The 22,342-nt window shown below is 45.1% G+C and overlaps 1 protein-coding gene across 1 annotated transcript in view; it reads left to right on the forward strand.

Annotated features, from left to right (window-relative positions):
- The first annotated feature begins 14,171 nt into the window (after positions 1 to 14,171).
- ERCC6 (ERCC excision repair 6, chromatin remodeling factor) overlaps positions 14,172 to 22,342 on the forward strand; it is a 43,408-nt gene continuing 35,237 nt past the window's right edge. The window contains exons 1-4 of the mRNA XM_074154351.1: positions 14,172 to 14,232; positions 15,269 to 15,702; positions 17,943 to 18,063; positions 19,859 to 19,967. Coding sequence (XP_074010452.1) covers positions 15,272 to 15,702; positions 17,943 to 18,063; positions 19,859 to 19,967 — 661 coding nt within the window. The 5' untranslated portion in view covers positions 14,172 to 14,232; positions 15,269 to 15,271. The remainder of the gene's footprint in view (positions 14,233 to 15,268; positions 15,703 to 17,942; positions 18,064 to 19,858; positions 19,968 to 22,342) is intronic.

Consider the following 22,342-nt stretch of genomic DNA (forward strand, 5'->3'; position numbering starts at 1 on the left):
ACACTCATCTCTGCTGTACTGAAAGCACTGCCCCCTTCCCTCGCTCATGGCGAGGGTGGCTTGTGCCTGACAGGTCCACCGAGCTTTGAAAGTAAGCACTGGGGAAGGGACCAGCAGGAAAAGAGCGCTAAACACATAAAGAGGGTTTGTGTCTGCCCCGCTTCAACGCACCCTTCTCTACAAAAGCAAGACCAGGTATCTCCAGTTCATGTCCTGAAAGAACAGCTCTTGGTTCTCCTGAGGTGCTTTCTCCTGGACCTGTCTTTGATGCAGAGCAAAACCATGCCCAATGCACCACAAACTTCAACCGTGCCAGGAAATCTAGGAGTAAAACTGAGAACAATGCTACAGAAACCCAGTAACTCTCCTTCCACACCTCCCTGTCCTCGCAGAAAGGGCAGACAGCCGGAAGACTGGTTTGCTGCAGAGGGAGGCAAAGCAGGACACACCAAGCCATCACTGCTGAGCGTGCAAGAGAGGAGAAGGCTGAGGTACTTAATGCCTTCTCTGCTTCAGTCTTTAGTAGTAGAATTGGTTGTTCCCTGGTGTGGCCAGTAGGACTAGAGAAGTGAGACTGGGCAGTGGTGAGGCCCCACCTCGAGAGCTGTGTCCAGTTTTGGGCCGCTCACAACAGGAAAGACATTGAGGTGCTGGAGCGTGTCCAGAGAAGGGCAACGGAGCTGGTGAGGGGTCTGGGGCACAAGTCTTGTGAGGAGCGGCTGAGGGAGCTGGGGGTGTTCAGCCTGGAGAAAAGGAGGCTGAGGGGAGACCTTCTCACTCTCTACAACTCCCTGAAAGGAGGGTGTAGCCAGGGGGGGTCAGTCTCTTCTCCCAAAGAACAGGCAATGGACAAGAGGAAACAGCCTCAAGTTGTGCCACGGAAGGTTTAGATTGGATATTAGGAAAAATTTTTACACTGAAAGGGTTATTAAGCCTTGGAATGGGCTGCCCAGGGAAGTGGTAGAGTCACCATCCCTGAAGGTATTTAAAAGCCAGGCAGACGTGGTGCTGAGGGACATGTTTTGGTGATGGTTTTTATCAGAGTTAGGTTGATGGTTGGACTGGGTGATCTGAAAGGTCCCTTCCAACCTGGGGCCACACCTGGACACTCTGGTGGGCCACTTCTTTCCTCCCTGTTCCCCATTATTCCATCGCTCTGTGGTAGCTCACCAAAATATAGGAAAAGCCTACTTGACCCTCACTGAGGAAATATTGCCCCAGTTAAATCAGATTTAACAGATCTGGCATTCTCAGCAGGGAGAATCAGGCTCTTTGGCCAGTTGTGACTCCCGCTTCGTTCTCTGAGAGTTTACCTGAGTAAAGTCTGAGGAATTCATCCCTTCCACAGCAACCCAGTATGCACAAACCCCGGGCAGAGCCACGGGAGCATTGTCACCGATTTTGCTCGGGCGACGATTCCACACTTGAGAGAAGAATTCACTATTGAGAGAAGAAAGAGAAGCCCCCCCTCTTTCTTCCCCTGCCCCCTTCTCACTAGTGCTTCCACGTTCCCCAAATCCATCGCACAATTTGCACAGCAGGTTCCCTGTTGTTTTTCCTTTCCTGTAGTAGCACAAATTTAACATGCAACAACCTTGGCCTTTTTGATGTCAGATATGACTCATGAGATAGACAATGGCTTTACTGATTAATCTTACTTATGCACATGTCTCATTTCTCCCCTCTGACTTGCCAAGAGCATTTATTTCTGCTACACTAGGAACAAAATCTCAGCGATGTCTCCGGAGCATTACATATTGCAGACTCCGTCTCTTTGGCCCTCTGCATTAATTTTCTTCAAATGACACCAAGGGGCCAATATGTTAAGTTTGCACTATTGGTCTGACAAAATTTTGGCTTCTATTTATAATCATTTGTGTAAAAAGCATTAGTTTGTGGAGGGAATTGCTCTCGCGCACACAGATCATTCCAAAATTGCTTTCACTTTCTGGACTTGCTGAGGTTTGTGTTTTTGACGCGGTGTAAATTGTACCGGGGGTCCTGACAACTCTCTGACGTGCAATCGGAGGTGTACACTGGAAGCCTCTATTAATGCTGCCTTTGGTCTCCTGTCCTTTTTAAGAGCTTTTCTTTATAGAATTAGGTTTTGATCCTACCCTAGTTACTGGAGTTGACTCACAGCTCATTCAGGACTCTACGGCCTGCTGGCATAAACCCTCTAAAATCAGACAAATATTACAAACAGCGATAAACAAGATGCTACAAGGGCAATACCAACCGCATACTAGGGACGGAGATTTCTGAGCCCCTCTGGGCCCCAATCTCTGACTATCCTTATGGTTCCTTTTCTTCATCATCCAGATACAAAAATCAAAGATTACTCCTCACGCAGTACTCTCCCAGGTTTGGTTATATGATAGTTGTACGTGTCCCATGCTACGGGGCTTCTGATGTTTCTTTGGGCTGCCTTAATTGTAATAAATGTAGCTATCATTAAGTTCTTTGATATTTAATCTGAACTTTGTTTTTAATGTTGTCATACTACTTCTGGGTATAAGTGAAAGCTGTCCCCAGCTTCTCTACAGGAAGAATGACCATGAAGCAGTGTATCTTCATCCAAAACATTCAGAGAACACAAAGCTTTTCATAACAGTGAGATGTCTAGGGTGGATCCCATGCAATCAGAGGAAAAACACCCTCTTCCCTACATGGCTATTCATGGATATGTTGAAAAAGTTCTTGCAAGCTTTTGATGCAGGAGCTCAGAGCTCAGCTGGATCAGCCTGCTCCTCTTGTGGACTTCTCTAGGACAATTCCTTAGGATCACTCCTTGGAGCAACTTGAAAGCAAACTGAACGCTGCCAAGTCACGTTGGTGTCAGCAGCCTGCCCCTGGACACCTTCTCCCCAGTCATTCCATCCAGTCCATCCAGCAGTTCTGGGAGCACTGTGTTCCCTACACATGCTGAACAGCAGTGATACTGAGGCACAGTAAACCAGGTAGTTCCAGGACTATCAACCAGGAAAAGCTGCACAATGCCACCATTCCCTTACGTAGAAAGGCTGCAAATAACCCATCAGATAAAAATATTGGGCTCTGTAAACCCATCCTGGAGCTACTTTATATTATTCTTGCAGCAAGATGTAGGAATGGGGAAGAGGTGTGCCAATGGACCGAGCAAACGGATATATTTTAATGCAGAACTTACTGGCTCACAGTTCCTACTATGTGCCCGGAAGGGAAACACCAGAAATACCTTTTATTTATACCTAAACAAAGGTGATGAGTAACTTGCCTAACCAAGTGGCAAAACACAAACCAGAGCTCTTACATCCTAGAATTATACACCGCGGACCCTACCATGTAGCAAGCATTAAACTGAGTAAAACAAGTTAAAAACATGGGATTATTCACTGAGGAATTTCGATCCGAAGTTTTGGCTTTTGATCACCTGGAATCATAGAATTGTCTCAGTTGGAAGGGACCTTTCAGATCATGGAGCTCAACAACTTCACAGGTAACTAAGAAAATAAACTAACGAAGTAACCGATTGACCCACATTTGGAAAAAAAATCTTGTGCTGCTGTATACACCCAGAGAATATAGCTATCCCAGAACTATCCCTCGCAAAACCAGACCAGAGCTGCAAACACCTCATCCCTTCCCCTTTCTAGCTACCTTGTCAGCGTATCTGACAGCTTCTGGAATTTAGGAAATGTAAGTTTTCACATGTGTGCTTACGAAAAGCCCAACAGATTTTTGCGACCTTAACGGCATCTCGCTGGAATGAAAAGCCTCTTAGCAGAGGCTCTACCCAGCCTGCGTCTGTTCCAGAGAAGCCTCTGGAAAGCTGCTTATGGATTCCAACCTTCGAGGCTCAAATCTAAAAAGATTCATTCGCACAAAGAGCCTCAGTGAAGCCAAATAACCGGGCTTAGCCTCGGCTGCCCCGAGATATTTTATTACAGATGAAACCAATTCCCTTTGAAGATAAGGGAATGCTTTGGTCGATGGACTCTGTTTCGCCTGGGGCTAGATCCGTGTAAATCTGGAGTCACGCCATGAGGTTCACAAGAACCTCGCCCCAGATTCACAGTGATGTCACCAGGAGCAGCAGACGAGCCCTGGCTGATTGGAAAAGAGGACCCAACGCTTTAATTGAAGCCGAGTCACAAAGTAACCAGTGGGAAGATATTTTCTCAATCACGCTTGTGATTATTTTTAATTCGCAGTTAATTATTAATGCAGCCATTAAAGTCTAAGAATTCACATAAATCAGTATAATTTATGTGAGGAATTGACCATACCTAATTAACTCCAATTATTGGTTATTAATTATTATTTTTTCTGGGTAACCAAGCCCCTAGTGCTGTAGGGTGAGCCAGAAAGTCTAGTCTGCTTTGAAAATGTATAGATATTTGGGATTTGTAGCATACTGAAAGGCCCACATTTTCTTCAGTATAACTTCCCCCAACTCAAACACATCCAAAATGAGGTCCAGGGAGAATTATGTTGTTTCTTAGGTAGATTCTCAATATTTTGCTTCCAAAATATTTGAATTTTTTGACCAAAATAAGCCAAAAACATACATGGAAACAGAAAACTTCAAGCATAAAACCTCCGTATTCTTCAAAAGTCTCTTCTTCTGAGAGAAAAGCATTTTTGAGACACCTTTTTTCCACACTATTCATAACACCGAAGCATTAACCCAACGGCAAATACATTAAGGTTATGCCATACTGTTAAACGCTATTTAATGTAACGTTAAGAAATCACTTGAGTTCCTGGCAAAGTCTACTCATTCCTTTATAAATGTTCAAGGCTCAGAGGGACCATTATTATAATCTAGTCTGATCTTCTGCAAAACAGACAGCCAAGCATTGAGAGGGAATATATTGTGGATATCGTTAGCAGTCCGGCTTTGTATATCCAGCCTGGACACGGAAGACTCCACGGTGCCATTTGGAAGTTGCACTGTTCTTCTGGTCTTAACCTACCAGGCTAAATGGGTGGAAATTCTCAAGGTAAATTTATTTATTCAACCATCTTAAGAAATCACATGATACAGAGCTGGGACTGTACAACAGAATAGCCACTTACCTCATCAATGATCTTCACCTTTTCACCCTACTCTAACTTGCATCCAATACTGCCTACCATTAGATCATGGCCTCCATCAAGTGTCTCTAGAGGCCATTACCTTTCCAACCTCCCAGCATGTGGAGTTAAACCCCTACGCTGAGTAAAGTCCCTCACTGAGGCTCACCTTGGGTCACTACGTCACCGAAAGCAGTCTGCGGGGCCAGTACTATTTCATCAATGATGTCAGTAGCCAGGACATTTATCCAGATCCCATTTCATCCTCCAACGGGCTCCTTGCCTCAGAAGATCTTACGGGGTCAGATCTGGGTGAAAGTCCAGAGCTGAGGAGAAGGAGAACTCCTGCCTCAGAATGGGTCACAGAGGGGTGGTGTCCAACACGTTGTGGCACAGAGAATAGCAAGAGGCTGTAAAGCAGCAAGATGGAAGATGTTTTCCTGTTGTTCCTAGATCTGATATTCTGGGCCTGATCTGTAATCTCAAATTTTACAACAGTCTGATCAGCCTCTTATAATAATCAATGCTTATAAATATCTAAAGGGCAGGTGTCATAAGGATGGGGCCAGGCTCTTCCCAGTGGTCCCTGGTGACAGGACAAGGGGCAACGGGCACAAGCTGGAACACGGGAAATTCTATCTGAACATGAGAAGGAACCTCGTCATTTTGAGGGTGGCAGAGCCCTGGACCAGGCTGCCCAGAGAGATGGTGAAGTATCCGTCTCTGGAGACATTCCAAACCCACCTGGGCATGTTCCTGTCCAGCCTGCTCTGGGTGACCCTGCTCTGGCAGGGGGTTGGACTAGATGATCTCCAGAGGTCCCTTCCAACCCCCTGTGATTCTTGACCTCATCTTTCTAACTCCCGCCTCGTGCCCTCTGGATCTATTTAAACAGTCAGGCTAAAATGATGTTCTTGGCCTGTTATTTGATCACGTCACATACATCAAACCTGAGCCAAAGGCAGATCCAGCTCAGGCTGCGGTTCAGGTTTGGGTTTAAATCAAAAGAACGCTTGTGCTTTGAGTAGATAGAACATTAACAAGTACCAACAATGTAATAGCCTGTAATAACAAGTTTACACTGCAAGAACACAGTCACAGATGAGTCAAAAGAAGAAACTAATCCCGTGGGTGATACGGGTTTAGAATTAATATAGAATGAACACAGTCAGATCCTCAGCCATACAAACCGATCCAAAATACAGCAGGGTTTGTTTGGCACCAGGCTTCCATCTTCAACTCCATCCTAATAAAAATCAACGTTTCATATATTTTTGTATCTTTCCCCTAACTTACATCAACCAATTTCAAGCAATTTAGAGAGCAAAACCTTCCCAAACTACCAAAGTTCAGGGGCCTCTATTTTTTGCAGCTCCAACATTTTTTTACTAAGACATCTCCTACTTTGTGACATTTTAATTATTCACAGCCCCAGCGCTCTGCAAGTGGAACATGCTGCGTATCCTCCGTTCACTCATTCATTAGTTTTAATTAAACCCTTTAATTTTATTTATGCTGTCATGGACTGATTAACAATTTGCAGCACAAACCAGGAAGTCTTAAACAGCACCTTGAGAAATCTTCCTTGCTCTAAACAGAGATCTGCCTCAATAACTACACATTCTGCAGGATTTTCTTCTGAAGGGCGAAAGGAACCACATCAGCAGCTTTCCCAATGCAATTTTCTTTTAGCTGTTAACAAAAGGCATCTCCAGGCCTTTGGTGGGAATCACAGATGATGAGGTGTCCAAGGGATACAACAGAATGAAGCCTCAGACAGACACTGTGGAAGTTGCTTTACGAGAAGCAGGATCCGGCTGAGCCAGAGCAGAATGATGCAACAGGAACAACGGACCAGGTCCCGCTTCAGCAGAGACTCAGAACATTTAAAGTGTTGCCAAAAGGACGAAAGGCACTGTCTGGAACTTGTTAAAGGATAAATTCAAGTGACTCTAAACAGGGTCTCGATAGGTGTAACTTACACATTTTATTATTCTTTTCAATCCCTGCCATCCATTTGAAGTGTCGGTAACTTGCACCTTCTGACAACAGACCTTCTGTCTCTCCAGACCTTCATCACAGTGATCTTAGAGCACCTGGGCCCATCACCACGTACGCTAGACCTCATTAAATCAAAGATTTAAGTCCACTCAAACCAGCCACCCGTACACCTCTGCACCGCTCTGCTCAGCAATTAATTCTGATTTCCCCAGATTTCATAACAGCCCTTCCCTCCCTCTTCACATCTGGTCTTTTCTCTACGATCCTCCTCTACACATTTCCCTCTGTCCCCATCCGCACACCTCAGCTCTGCTTCTCTTTCTCCTCCAGCAGTGTTCCATCCCTCCTCCCTGACTGGAAAAATAACTGCCTCAGAGAACTTTTTTCCTCCTTTCCCTGCTGTGCTCACCAGCTGAACCAAGGCAGACAGGTCTAGGAGAAGAATATCTCCACCGAACAGAGCTCCACCGAATATTGAAAGATTTGGGTAGGACACCCAGAGCTCCCAGGCTGTTTCTACAACCCACTCCCCTCCTCCATGAACCACCTCTACTTTATTGGGGAGGGACTCTGGATCAGGGAGGGGAGCCATAGGACGAGGGGGAACGGTTTTAAACTGAAAGAGGGGAGATTTAGATCAGATCTCAAGAAGAAATTTGCTGTGAGGGTGGTGAGACACTGGAACAGGCTGCCCAGAGAAGCTGTGGCTGCCCCATCCCTGGAGGGGTTCAAGGCCAGGCTGGATGGGGCTTGGAGCAACCTGGTCTGGCGGGAGGTGTCCCTGCCCAGGGCAGGGGGTGGGACTGGATTGTCTTTAAGGTCCCTTCCAACGCAAACCATTCTATGATTCTATACTCCTGACAAAAAAAAAGTGGGGGAAAGAAGAGGTAACTGTACTCGCTCTCCCACTTTGCTGGAATTAACTTGCAGGATTTTCAACTCCCTGGTCCCTGCTTTAGAAATGTCACTTCCAAGCCTCTGCTCAGTACAATATACGCCTTATACCACTCTGCTGCTCAACTGCTGGGGAGCCCTCAAATAACTATTCATATTTTTCTACGCTCTTTTTGTGCAGCCTAGAAAAATGCAGTTTACAGACATGGCATCAGTCCTCCCATGAACGAGGGAGCTGTGCATCATGTACCCCTGATACGGTACATGTAAGGATCTATATTGCGACAGGAGGAGCTAATGGGGTGAATGGGAAGAGAGGGAAAGCCTCCCCAGGGACCACAACCAGCCCTACAGAGCCACCATCATTAAGTCAATCCCTATTATTTCACCGATAGGCTCGCAATTAGGGAGAAATAAATACAGAGTGAGGCACTGATATTTCATCTTCCTGGCCTCTGCTTCGAGTACAAACTCAGGCCAAACAGGGAAATCTGAGTGTGTCAGTCTTAAAAGAGAACTAAAACAGCACAACTCTTTATCCTTTGGCCCAGCCTTCAGAATCTGCTCACAGAAGAATTCAGCAATGATCTATTTATAGCGGCTGAACCACCTCCAGGCCCTCTGCAGAAGGTTGTCCCAGGAGAGCCCCGCTAAGACAAAGCGGAGCAGCGCGAGCAGAATCTGCCTGCCTCATCAGGAAGGTTGAATTTCACCCCGGCCAAGAGCATTCTGGGCAACAAATGAGGCCTCCCATAATGTATTCCAATAAAAACAGAGGCTTTAAAAAAGAAATCTGTGTTTTGTTCCCTTCCAAGACACATAAATCGTTTTAAATGGTGCGATTTTAGAAGCCTCTGTGATTTTTTTTAGGTGATGCCTCCCTCTAGTGTTAAAGCAGGCGCTACCAGCTCTGGCTCTGTTGGGTTTTGAGGAGGTGAAAGATTTTTAAGTGCTTGAATATTTATATATAGAATAATAGAATGGTTTGGGTTAGAAGGGACCTTAAAGATAATGGAGTTCCAAGCCCCTGCCCTGGGCAGGGACATCTCCCACCACACCAGGTTGCTCCAAGCCCCATCCAGCCTGGCCTTGAACCCCTCCAGGGATGGGGCAGCCACAGCTTCTCTGGGCAACCTGGGCCAGGCTCTCACCACCCTCACAGCAAAGAATTTCTCCATAATATCTCATCTAAATGTCCCCTCTTTCAGTTTAAAACATTCTCTTCCTGGCACTACCGTCCAAACACGGTCTTAGTATGTCTCTGCCAAGGAGCTTTATGAACCATCATACCCTGCGAGGAGACCCAGCAGAGGTCGTCAGCACGTGGGACACATCCTGTTACACGCTTATTCAATACTTAAAACTAATATCTATTTGTGTGCTTTTTATTTGGGGCCTTAAAAAGCGCTGCACACATACAGCTACAAGAGACAGAAAGCAAAGAGACGTGTGAAGCGATGATCTGGCTACAGGCTCAGGAAGAGTCCTCTACGAGCTGCAGCACATTTGGCCAGAAAGTGACTTTTTTTCTTCCCCTGGAGAAACGCGCAGCCCAAATAAGCACAAACACGGTGCTTCCCTAAAAAAAAAATGTATTGTCAAGAGCTTCCTTATGTGTGAGCCTCGGTCCGGCAATATTGGTTGGAAACACGAAAGGTGAGCAAAAGGTGATACAGAAATCTACCCACAGTCAAATAGTGGGAGAATCCTTCACTTCTGGAATTTTTTCCCATTTTTCCAACCTAATAGCACATTAGGAGAAGATTTTTGCATTTAATTTTCTAAATGCACCGCAGCAGGGAGAGAGAGGGAGGGAAAAAAAAAACCAGTTTTATTTCTCTGCGATATAAAAAGTAAGAAGTATTGCTCGCCGCCAACTACACAATTGTTGTCAAAGAGCTCAGCATCTCTCTTGAGTTGATAGATCAGCTTTGTTACACTGGCCTGGCTCTGAGAGCTACTTGCCACTCACCTCCCTGGTACAGAGATACAGACGCTTTATTGCTGTGGGTGGAATTCCCATTTCTGCCAACGCTGCCGGCAATTCTGTGCCCTCCTGAGAAGGAACGCAGCCCCCTAAATCAGCCCTTATCTATTTTCATCCCGGCTTCACAGTTTTAGCGTTTTAACAGCCTCAGCGTGCCTCGGGGTACAGCATTTTCACCACCAGCACAGAAGCCTCCGAGGGGGTTGCCTCAGACCCAGAGCTGATAGTTCATCAGGAAAGGACAGAAAAATAGAGAAGTTAAACTGATCTGCACTAGAACCTGCCCCCACCATCTGGTTTTTAACAGAATAGTGCTGCCTGTGGGCACCAGGACACTCCACACCTCACTAAATGACTCCTTTAGCATAATCTTGGGATTTTCACATTCTAAAGTGGCCTCGGGCGGGAGAAGTGAACCCAGCTCATCAGCGCGGCCACAAAATCAGCGACTCCAGGAACAGCCATGGCAGAGGGAAGCGCACAACTCCTTTGGGAAGTTTGAGATGGAACCTGAGGTGTCCATCCCGCTGCAGACCTCTCAGCAGGTAAGGGAAAGTTTCTGCTCCTGAAATTCAGGCTCAAGATCTTACCAAGGTGGGTTTGAGGCTTCTTCCAAAATTCCATTGGAGTCTTTCCCTCCACCGTATTTAATAGGCCAGCCCCTTATTTAGGCACCTAGCATTTTTTTTTTTAAACTAGCGTGTTTCAGGCTACTTGAAACACGTTGTTTCATAGCATGGGGAATTCGTCCCTAGAACAATCTACGACGTCAGGTAGTGGATTTTCTACTGTTCAGTGTATTTAAATCAAAATGTGATGCCTTGCTAAGCCATCTGTGCTACCGCCGCTCCAAGGCACTGAGTAGGAGTTACTGAGTAAGAATCTTTGCTGTGCGTCACACGGGAGGTCAGGAAAAAAATGATCTAATGGTCCCGTCTGGCCTTAAGCTCTATGAATCTATGAATATATGAAAAATCTTAGGCCTGAGCACTTTGGGACAAGGAACGTCTTTAAATATTTAGCGAAGCACTGTGTCCACAGGGACTGTTCCATAAATAAGAGTAGCGGTCACACGCGTGAGGCTCAGCCATCTCAGGTCACCTTAATGCATGTAAATACTTGTATTTATGAGAGCTTGGAGAAGACGTCCAAATCCTGGCGTCACTTCACTCCGAAAATGTAGTGGTTCTCTGAAAATGTAGATCACTTTTTTCTTAGCTGGTCAGTCCGACCCTTTCTCTGTTGCCATCAGTCACAGTTCACGTAAAGGATTTCCTCCGAATGAGATCCATAAATATGCTCTGTCACAAAGTCCTTCCTTAGCCTCCAGTTTGGCAAAATACATACTAAAATCCGCGGAGGAAAAGCCTAATTGCAAAAGGAAGGCTGAAGATTTGGCCAACTGTCAGCAGGGCACACCCTTAACAGCACAACCAGGGCTGGAGAGGATCATCTCCTGCTAAGAAACAGGAAGACTTACACATGGCAGGTTATTCCTGGGTACACTGGGACATGTTTCTCAGAATTCCCAGCCGTGACTCTCAGGATCATTTTTTTAGAGTAGGATGGACTAAAAATTAAACCACTGCCCGCTTTCTCCCTCATCGCTGACAATAATTTACAGAACCTGCTTTTTCATTACCCAACTCGGAGACGCAGAAATAAACTGCTTCCTTTCCAAGCTGTTACTCCGTTTCAGCTTCCTTAGAAGCCCGTTTGGCGTTTCCTCACAGCCCTCCAGAACCGACAGTTAAGCTCGGAGCTGCTGCTTTCCACGCTCCGCCGGGATCCTTCTCAGTCATCCCACAAGGCTGGTTAGAAAGGGGAGATGCCCACCCAATTTAATTTCCCGGTCTTGCCAATTCAAGTAAAAAAGCATAATTACTGCTGTCAAAAGCTGCCAGGACCAGCTCCAGCAAGGATTTAGTGTCATCACTTGCATGTGAGGGGGTGAAGATTGTGGCTATGTTCCCAACATTAAAAAAAACACCAACCAAACCAGCAGAACTAGTCCTACCCAGGGAAACCACACGGATTCAGCAGAATAGCTGCACTGCAGCCAGCAGGCATCTACATGGAGAAAATAAAACCTGAAGAAAATTAAGGTAAATGCAATGAAATACAGCAATAAAATAGCGAGAAACATGGACTCATGGGACTCTGCCAGTGACTACACAAAAGGATCAGAAGCCACGTAGGAATGTAGCTGAGAGAGGACTTGAACTTTTGGTTCATCAGACGTTAATTTTCTCTGTGAAAATGACTGCCCTGAAAATAAATATAACTTCAAAGGCATTCTGGTTTTTAACATGGATTTTGCACTTTTACAGCCTTTTAATGGAGAGGGCCAGGCAATGGCTAAGGCTGCGAACAGATCGAAACCATAGATCATAGAATCACAGAATTGCCCAGGTTGGGAGGGACCTTTAAGATCATCGAGTCCAACCATCAACCCAACACTGATAAAAACCATCACTAAACCACATCACTAAGCACTATGTCAACCCGTCTTTTAAATACCTCCAGGGATGGTGCCTCGACCCCTTCCCTGGGCAGCCCATTCCAATGTGCAATAACCCTTACAGTGCAAAAATTTTTCCTAATATCCAATCTGAACCTCCCCTGGTGCAACTTGAGGCCGTTTCGTCTTGCCCCACTGCCTGTTCCTTGGGAGAAGAGACCACCCCCTGTCTCTCTACAACCTGCTTAAGCAAAACTGTCTTGAGGTAGACAAGGTGAAGAAGGGCATAGCATGGGAGATGCACCAAGGATGGGACCACCACGGAACTAGCTTTAAAGGCGCACAGAACCTATCCCTGCTGTGACTTTAATGAAGCCACATGGATTTTCAGCTGCTGGGAGAGGTGGTCTCAGCAGACTGTGGTCGAACTCCATCGACTCTCAGCAGACTGCGAGCCTCCATCCACCCCACCTGGGAGCCCGACCCAGTTTGCAAAACACCAGTTGCACAATAAACTGATTATTTATGCATCATTCCCAGCATATATGGTATTCCACAGACACTCCGCTAACACATAAGAAAATCTTCACTCATTTTCCTCTCGAGCTTGGAGAAAAAGCAGCCTTTCATTTGAAAACTCCTCTCCTAGCAAAGGATACAAAGTTCTTTTTTTTTCTTCCAGGACACCTTATCTTTTCCCCCTCATTAATCAGTTTCTGGATAACCGAGCTCACTGCTCACTTTAGTTTTGACAACACCTTGATGCTGCTTTGTCCTTAAATGCCCCCCGGTTGCTGCCTTTCTCACTCTGCCAAAAGGCTTTGCACTCCACATTTTCAATTGTTTCAGCAGTTACAGAGCATTGTACTCGGATTTAGAACACAAAGGTTAAAAATACGCCCCTCATTCCAGCCGGTAAATCCCAAGTAAAGGATATGTGAAGTAAGAGAATATTTCAAAGAAAAAGAAACAAGCATTTATCAACTAAGCACTGTTTTATTTTCCTGCTGACATTTTGGGTCCTGGCTTTACAGACCTTCGAGGATCAGTTCTGTGTTTTCTTGAGACTTCCAGACATTGGGGGCTGGAGGGAATAAGGGAGTAGAAGGAAGGGAATGGAACATCTTCAGTAAATGACCTTTAATTGTAGTTCAGAATAAAGGCAGGCCGCCAACAATTTTGAGTCATTCATTAATACTCACAGCAGCGGGTATTAAAGGAAATGGTATAGAAATGGAGAGCTGCCTGGCAGAAAAGGACCTGGGGGTGTTGGTCGACTGTCGGCTGAACATGAGCCAGCGGTGTGCCCAGGTTGCCAAGAAGGCCAACAGCACCTTGGCCTGTCTCAGGAACAGCGTGGGGAGTAGGACTCGGGAGGTGATCGTCCCCCTGTACTGAGCACCGGTAAGGCCCCACCTCGAGGGCTGTGTCCAGTTTTGGGCCTCTTACCATCCAAGCCTGAGGTGACCCCTGGGCCTCTGTGCAGGCAGCCCGAGGTGACCCGTGGGCCTGTGGGCAAGTGGCCCAAGCCGGGCCCATGCACTGCCAGGTAGCACCGCACTAAAGAGGCGGCCCGACGGTAAAAGCCAGCGGCCCCGGGGACACTGGCCACGGCAGCTCGCCCCAGGGCTACTCGCCACCTCACCGCAGCAGCCGGGAACCCGCCATTGACCCACCCGTCCCGCGCCCTCTCCCCGACGCACGACGCACGACGCGTGCGCGACTGTGACGCTCACGGACGCTAAGGAAGTGACGTAGCCGCGCACGGCGTGGGTGGGCGGAGCGTCAGGGCCGTGACGAGGAGAGGCCTCCCCGGCTCCCTGGCGGCCAGGTGAGTCCGGCTCCGGGTCCCGGGGGGCCGCCGGTGGCCCTTCCCGGCTCGGGCAGAGGCGGCTGCCCCCGGAGCCCCCTCACGTTTCCATCCCGGCCTTGGGGCGGCGGTCCATGTCCCGGCCTTGCTCGTTGAGAGCACGGGAAGGCGGGGAGCGGTGTAGGCGGGGGGCGGCCGGGGTCCCTGGAGGGGAGCCGGGCGGTGCGCGGCCTTGTCACGGTACCTGTTGCCTGATGCAGGGCCGGACCCGGTGCGTGCTCGGAGCTGATAGAAGAAAACCCTGAGCTGGGACTGGGATCCACGAGCTGCCATGGTGGGAGAGGCTGCTGAGGGAGCCCACCTGCCCTGTTAGTGTCTTCCGTCAAGTTTCTCCTCGAAGTTGATAAAAAAAATAGCTCCCTTCACAAGTCAGTCTCACCCTGAAGGCTCCAAACAGCACCAGCTCCAGCCTTGCCTTTGTAAGTCACTCCAGGGTTATTTTCGTAACAACTCAGCTGCTTTATGTTCTGCTTCAAAGCTGAATTGTCAAACTACACCCAGCTGTTCTCATCAGTACTTTCACTCGTGAGGTATAGCCTGTTTCAAAAACTTGTGGTTTTTGGTTTTGGATATGTTAAGTTGAACGTGTTTTTGTTATGTTATAGTCTTCTGGAGCATGACCATTTACGCACAGGACTGAGTGCACTGTCCTTGCCAGAGTGATTTTGAGAGGTGAAATTTGAAAGGAGGGTAATTCTTATAGGTTGATTTATTTGTCTCAATATCACTGTCTTCCAGGAGTATTCCATATAGTTGCCTTTAAGAAGTTTTGGCCACTTGTTCCTTTTGATTGTGGAAATTAGTGTGGAGAAGCCTTTGGGGAGAGGACTCGAGGAGTAGACTACTAGGTGTTTTGAATATGAGAAATGAAGAATTTCTCATAAAGAAACATGCTCGTAGATTTGCTTGCTTTTATTTGGGCTCAGTATCTATGAGGAACTCTGTGTTTGTGAATGTTTTTGTGGTGATGTGGTTCTTTTTTGTTGCCTTTGGGCAGAGGATGCCAACGGACAGCAGCCACCTGCCAGACAGTAGCCACGAACAAGACCCTGTTACTACTTCAAGCAATAATTCCCTGCATAATGCTGAGGAATCAGGAGCTGAACAAGAAAATGGCATTTGTGACAGTGACCTGGATAACAGTATTAGAGTTCCCGACTCTGCCAGCCAGTCATCGACTTCCATGGATGTTGCTTTGGAGGTGCCCAGAAGAGGACAACCCCTTTTACAGATCAACAGGCAGCAGATTCAGTCCATCTCAGACAGTGCACAGGCTGCTGAGCTCAAGGGTTTAGGAGTTGACGTCTATGACCAGGATGTGTTGGAGCAAGGAGTTCTCCAGCAAGTAGATAATGCAATTAATGAAGCTAATAAAGCAGCAAAAATAGCTGATGCAGAGAAGGAATATCAGTCAGTGCTGGATGACATCAGGTAAATTGTGTCCTTTCTTATTGTCCCTTTCTGTTACTGACTATCTAATGAGCCTTGGTATCTTGTGTTTTTAAAAGCCGGAAGATGAAAAGATGTTTTGGAAGCACTAGAGCACGCGGACTTTTCTGAGTCACCCACCTTTTTTAAAAGGACAAAATATTTTTCACATCAGAGCGATGCTTCATTGCTCTTATTTGACTAATGCAGTCATGCATCGAGGCAGTAGAGGAGAGCATATCTCCTTTCTCTGCTTTGTCTCCTGCCTTACCAAGCTGCGTGTCTGCTTTCTGGGCAGTGGAGAACGGCGTCATACTCTGTTGTTCAAAGTTATAGTCAGAAAAAGTGCTAGTTCTTCAATTCTGTGTGCTTCGTGGGGTTATCTGCTCCTGGTTACCTGCCTTCTGTAACTTGGGTGACTCCATATCACGAGCAGACTACAATCAGAAACCTTATCACACGTATGAAGTACTTAATGACACCTTAAAAGAATCAAATGCTTAATTAATGTGATATATGGACAGTAGAAGACTTTGAGGGATAGGAGCCACTGATCTCTTGAGTTTTGAGCTTGGATCTCCCTTTCTGTTTGTGGTCTCATTGCAGAGTTACTGTGTGAGCTGCTGCAGGTAAAAATTACTACCTGTGTGTCTTTCACTGCATTAATGTCGGTTTTTTTAGTGCTAAAGAGTTCTGTAGGCCTCCATCACCGATGTGAACTCTTGCATAGCTCTCTTCTTATGTGTGTTCTTCATTTTATGCACTTCATTAATTTTCCAGTTTGGGTGTGGAGATGTGAAACCGAGTAAGTTTGCAAAACTGGAACCTGATTTCAGATGTTATGTAGCAGAGGGACATAATAAGTAACATGGTCCTTGAGAGGAAGAACGGAGCAGCATAACCATCGCAATTAGATTCTGCGGTTAACGAGAGTGTGGTGCACGGCACTGGCAATTAGTTGATATTTTCCTCTTATTCTTTAAGAAGCCTCCTATGATTTTTCTTCCCACTCAATTTTCACCTTCTGCTTGAAGTTGTACCCCTCTCCCATAAATCTGATTTTACAGCTAGTTTCTGCAGACCTGCAGAACCCCTTCTGTATCAGGTGCGATGTACAAGTCTGAAAGTTGATTTTGGAGGAAAAATAGCAGAGATACAGCTGGCTTGTTGAGCAGAGGAATTAACACACGTAAAGATGTACGAGTAGAGCCTTGGTTAAAGTCCTGTAACACGGTGAATGCGTGTCTAGAGGTAAAGTCGGGCAAGAAGAGGGTTTTGAGTAGTTGGCACAGAGTTCGTGGTAGAAGCTCCTGGGAGAACATGGTAAAATTCAGATTAGAGCTGGAGAGAAACGTGCCCCAACAATTTCCTCCCTGACAATTGCAGAGACTTTAGTAGTGCTTTTCTTTGCACGTGAGGTGAATAACAGCCACTTCACAGGTGTTGTAAATAGTTTTCTTTGACATTTTTTCATCATGTCAGAGTGCAATTCGTGTATCCTTCTGACATTCTGCTGTTTGAATCAACAAAGCTGGATTTATTGCTTCTGGCAGTGGGGCAGTGCCTCCTTCCTTGCAAACAAATTCCGCAGCAGAAGCAGATGGTATTAGGTTATAGGATGTGGTTTAACCTGGATTTCATATTCTATCTGGATACAGGAAGAATGCTATCAGAGGAGGAAGGAGCGTTTAACGATGTGCTGTTAATTCTTGGAGCTAGTCTGTCTTCCTGAAACTGTATCTTTATTTTATAATCTGTTCTTTGTGTAAAAGAGACATTGTAAAGGGAAAAGAAATAGGCTTCCTTATAAACAGGCTTCCTTATATAATGGCATCAAACTATTAAGAGTTTTAGAAAATGAAAACATGGGATTTCCCATTTAGATTTTTGGTTTGCATTTTGTTTACCTTGAATAATAAAAGCAACCGCTATCACTTGCTTATCATCATCAGACTTGTAACTTTTGAGGACTAAATATTGCAGTGGTTTGTTCAGTTTCCTTGCCTCTGGAATTTTAGTATTAGCAAAATTTCGTTAAAAAATATTTCATGAAGTAGAACTTTTTAAAGTGTTTAGTATTTCCAGTGTTGTTTAAGTATGAGATTCTTACGTAGAAACTTACCTTTAGACCTTTTTCAATCTTACCTTAAATCTTCTGAGATTTCTAAATTGTCTGAGTCGAGATTTAGTATTTTTCTTTCTGGAGTTAACCAGCACATTGCAATCTTCTTGTTATTTTTCAGATCATGTACAACATCTCTGAAACAAATAGATAAAATTATTGAGCAACTTTCGCCTCAAGCTGCCGACAACAAAGATATAAACAGAAAACTCGATTCCGTAAAACGGCAAAAATATAACAAGGTGATGGGATTACATTCGTTTCCTGCTGACAATACTTAGCTTGTACTTTGGCTCAAGGTTTGGATTATGTGATATAATTCTTGCTTAATTATATACTTCAGAGTCGGTTTACGATTGATTTTCCTTCCCTTTTAAGTGGTTTAATTTTCTACCAAAAAATGTAAATAACCAAGTTAAAGATGAGAAAGTGAGAGCTGAATTATATTTTTATTTGTTTTTATTCAAAGTTCCAGGACCTGCTCCGAAGACTGATTTGCGTTACTTTAATTAAATCCTTCCCAGAAGTATTTTGAGAATTAACAAAGCATTGTGAGGGTATGATTCAATAGTGGACCTAAATCTCAGCTCCTGTGGTCTTCATTCCCTCCCTTCTTTTCCTTAACCCTCTTCTGTTGTCTGTATCTTTCTTGTACCGGTGCCCATCATTCTTTCCCGCGTAGCACTCGCTGTCCCTGATGGAAATTCACCTTAATATTTTCTCTAATGATAAACCTGACCAAAAAAACTTCTTGTCCTTTGCCCTCAGCTGCTTCTTCCTGGTCTCAGGCCCTTTGCCACGGACTCGTTCAGTTGTTTGGTTTTTAACCTTGATCATTTCAGCAACTTGGATAACGCTGTGCTTGTTGTTTGGCCAATTAAAAGGGTGAGGGGGGTGGCACTGACCAGTGGCATGGGACTAGGGACAAGGAGCTGGAAGTACTGGAACAAAATGCGTTAAATGGGACTTACCACCGAAGGGGCATCATTGAACACCGTATTTTTCCTGTTTTCGTATTACTTCAAGTTATTTACACAATTGTTACTTGCAGGGGAAGTTCCAACCTCGTTGCAAATTCATTGTTAGCTGTCTCTAACGGTCTTCAAAGTGTAAGAATAAATCCCTGTATGAAAAGTATAATCTGTAAAAGTGGTCCAAATAACCTCAAGAGCCTTCTGGAGGCTGTTTGGGGGCAGGCAGTGTATTTAAAGCTGGTCTTGAGCTACTTCTTGCTTGGAGAAGTGCCTTTTAGTACTCTTCTTTTTATAGTATTTAAAAAAAAAATGGTTGAAGACGGCTGAATTCTTCTGTCGCTGAGACAAATGGGAAGTTAATGAGTGGTACAAGACAGCTGTTTCCTTAGAGCTGTCACACAGGGAGTGTTTTATGATATAAAGTACTCCGGTAGTGAGGATAATAGTGCATACAGGGGAGATAATAGATTGTACCATACAATAATATACTTACCCCGTTCTTCACCAAAAAGAAAAAAAAATTAGTGTGATGGACTGATTTTACAATTTCAGTTCTTTTCTAACAAAACAGTCCAAAACTTCTGGGATGATAAATAAATCTTATTAAATCTTACAGCTGTTTTCAGTGGCTTATTAACCATTAACCCAGCCTTGCAAATCATGGACAAATCTTCTGGTGGTCTCTATGCATGTCACTAATCTGCTTGCTGGGCTTCCTTCGCTAGAATCAACACCTTTTGAGGTCATTTGATGAATGTGTATATAAAAATGCATTATTTGCTTGTGAAACTCGTGCGTATAAACAATCTGATCTTACTGTACACATATCGTAAGATGATTGTACACACAAAATTGTGTATCTCCTGTGGGTTGGAGCCCTACAGATTCTGTGGTGACCCTTTCCTGCACCTTTTTTTTTGTTTCAAATGTGATACTGTGAACGTTTGAATGTGAGATTCTGGTGGAAAATGCTGCAAATGTAGTCACTCAAGTCTTGTTTAAAAGGAGAGTGAGTTTATGAACCAATTTAAAAATTCAATTATGTATCTACTTGTCATTCAAGGAGCAACAGCTAAAGAAGATCAAAGCAAAACAAAAGCGTCTCCAAGCAATTCTTGGCGGAACAGAGATTCTTGATAAAGTAAATGAGATTGAATTTGGGGACGATGAAGGTACGGGAGAAAGCTGAAAGTTCTGTTTTACTTTGATATAATGCCTTATTTTTTGTTGGAAGCTACTTTGCAGGATCTTTGCCAATAAGGGAATAAATTTCCGTGGTTTGCTTTCAAAGCGAGAGTTAAGAACACTTATTCTCTGCACCTGCAGAATTGCAGATCTTGGCATATTCATGTGGGAAGTTTTAAAAAATGGCTGTTAATCCACGTTCAGCTCAGTAGGGATGGCTGAGGCACATTAGAGTATTGGGCTTAATAAATTGGAAATCCTAACATTTTTTTCCTAGCTAATTTGATAAAGATGACTAACATCATGATTGAATTACATTTTCTATGCTGGATGCTATCAATCAGCATTAACAAAATTGGTTTTTCTTACTGTGGGGAAGTATCAGTAGAAATGGAAGGGGGAAGTGCTGCTCTTTTTCAGGCTGTGCTGTGATTTTAAAAATAAAAATAAGATTTCTTCCAAAGGCAGGATATTTGTTCTCTCAGTGTTTCACTGGGTGTTCTTTCTCGCCGCTGTCTGCAAACTGAGCCTGGATTTTGTCACTCCAGCTTGGCCGTGCCTTTGCCACCACCTAATGAGGTTCAACAAGGGCAAGTGTAGGGTCCTGCACCTGGGGAGGAAGAACGCCAGGCACCAGTATAGGTTAGGGGTGGACCTGCTGGAAAGCACTTCTGAGGAGAAGGATATGGGGGTCCTGGTGGATAGTAAACTATCCATGAGCCAGCAATGTGCCCTTGTCGCCAAGAGGGCCAATGGGATCCTGGGCTGCCTAGGGAAGAGTGTGGCCAGTAGGTCGAGGGAGGTCATTCTCCCCCTCTACTCTGCACTGGTGGGACCACAACTGGAATACTGCGTCCAGTTCTGGGCTCCCCACTTCAAGAGAGACAGGGAACTACTGGAAAGAGTCCAGCGTAGGGCAACAAAGATGACTGAGGGATTGGAGCATCTCCCAGATGAGGAAAGGCTGAGAGAGCTGGGACCCTTTAGTCTGGAGAAGAGAAGGCTGAGGGGAGACTTTGTTATTGCTTACAAGTATCTAAAGGGTGGGTTGAAGGAGGATGGAGCCGGACTCTTTTCAGTGGCTCCCAGTGACAGGACGAGGGGCAACGGGCACAAGCTGGAACATAGGAAGTTCCATTCAAATATGAGGAAAAACTTCTTTCGGGTGAGGGTGGCAGAGCCCTGGAACAGGCTGCCCAGGGAGGGTGTGGAGTCCCCTTCTTTGGAGATTTTCAAGACCCGCCTGGATGCAGCCCTGAGTGATGTGCTCTGGGCAACCCTGCTTTAGCAGGGGAGTTGGACTAGATGATCTCTAGAGGCCCCTTCCAACTTTGATGATTCTGTGATTCCATGGTCACTAATTTGCAGTATTTAAGTTCGGAACCCGTTGACATCGACACATCGACACATCACCTTTGGGTTATATTGTTGTTTGTGGAGGTGTAAACTCTCGGTGCTATTGGTCCATTGTGGATGTGGCTGGAGTGGATTCCAGATCTCGCAGAGTTCAGGCTTCTCTCCTGATTCCCCAAATCTTACAGGAGTCAAAACCTCACTAAACTTTTCTTAGTTGAAAAGCAGCTTTAATCTTTTTTCTTTGAATGGGTTTATGCAGTAAAACTCCATCACCCAGCGTGATGAAATGTAACTGGGAAGCGAACAGAGCCCAAGACAGAGGAAATGGAGTTCAGCAGTTCCAGTAGTTTGAGAAGCTGAGAGGGTGGAGAGGGAGGAGTTTCATGCCATCGTTACTTGTTAAACATGTTTTGGTGATAAATACAGTGCTTTAAATGGGACCATAGACAGTAGCAGGCCCTGCTGGCAATTCTGCTACAGCTATTTTGAAATTTTGGACCCTAAAAATAGATTTCAGGCTGGAATTACCCTTCAGCTTCCTTAATTCAAGAGCTTTTCCACCTCTTTGGTTTCCAACATCAATTATACTGTGTGTTAATATGTGTATCTATGTGCAGTTGAACTGAAGTGCTCTTTTATGGCCGTGTGCTGTGCAGCCAATCTGACTTTCAAAGTCCTAATCCTAGTTAGTATTGTAGAGCATGAAGATGGGGATTGTTTTCTTTTTTTATTACTTTTTTTGAAGCATGTGGGAAGACAGTCTTTTGTGCATTTTGTCAGATTTATGTCTGTCCTGGATGGTAATGGAAATGTCGAATTTCAAGCTTATGAGTAGGACTCCAAAAATCAATAATAAAGTAGAAATGGACTATGTTACTTTCCAAAGCAGTGATTTCTCATGCTGAACGTGGTGGCCTGGGTCGAATTGAGTATATGGAGCACGTTACAGTCTCCCAGGGTGCATGAACTCCGATTTTTTGGTGGTTCTTGCTGCTGTGTGTTGTTT

This window comes from Numenius arquata, chromosome 10 (genome assembly GCF_964106895.1).
Source record: "Numenius arquata chromosome 10, bNumArq3.hap1.1, whole genome shotgun sequence".
Taxonomy (NCBI): Eukaryota; Metazoa; Chordata; class Aves; order Charadriiformes; family Scolopacidae; genus Numenius; species Numenius arquata.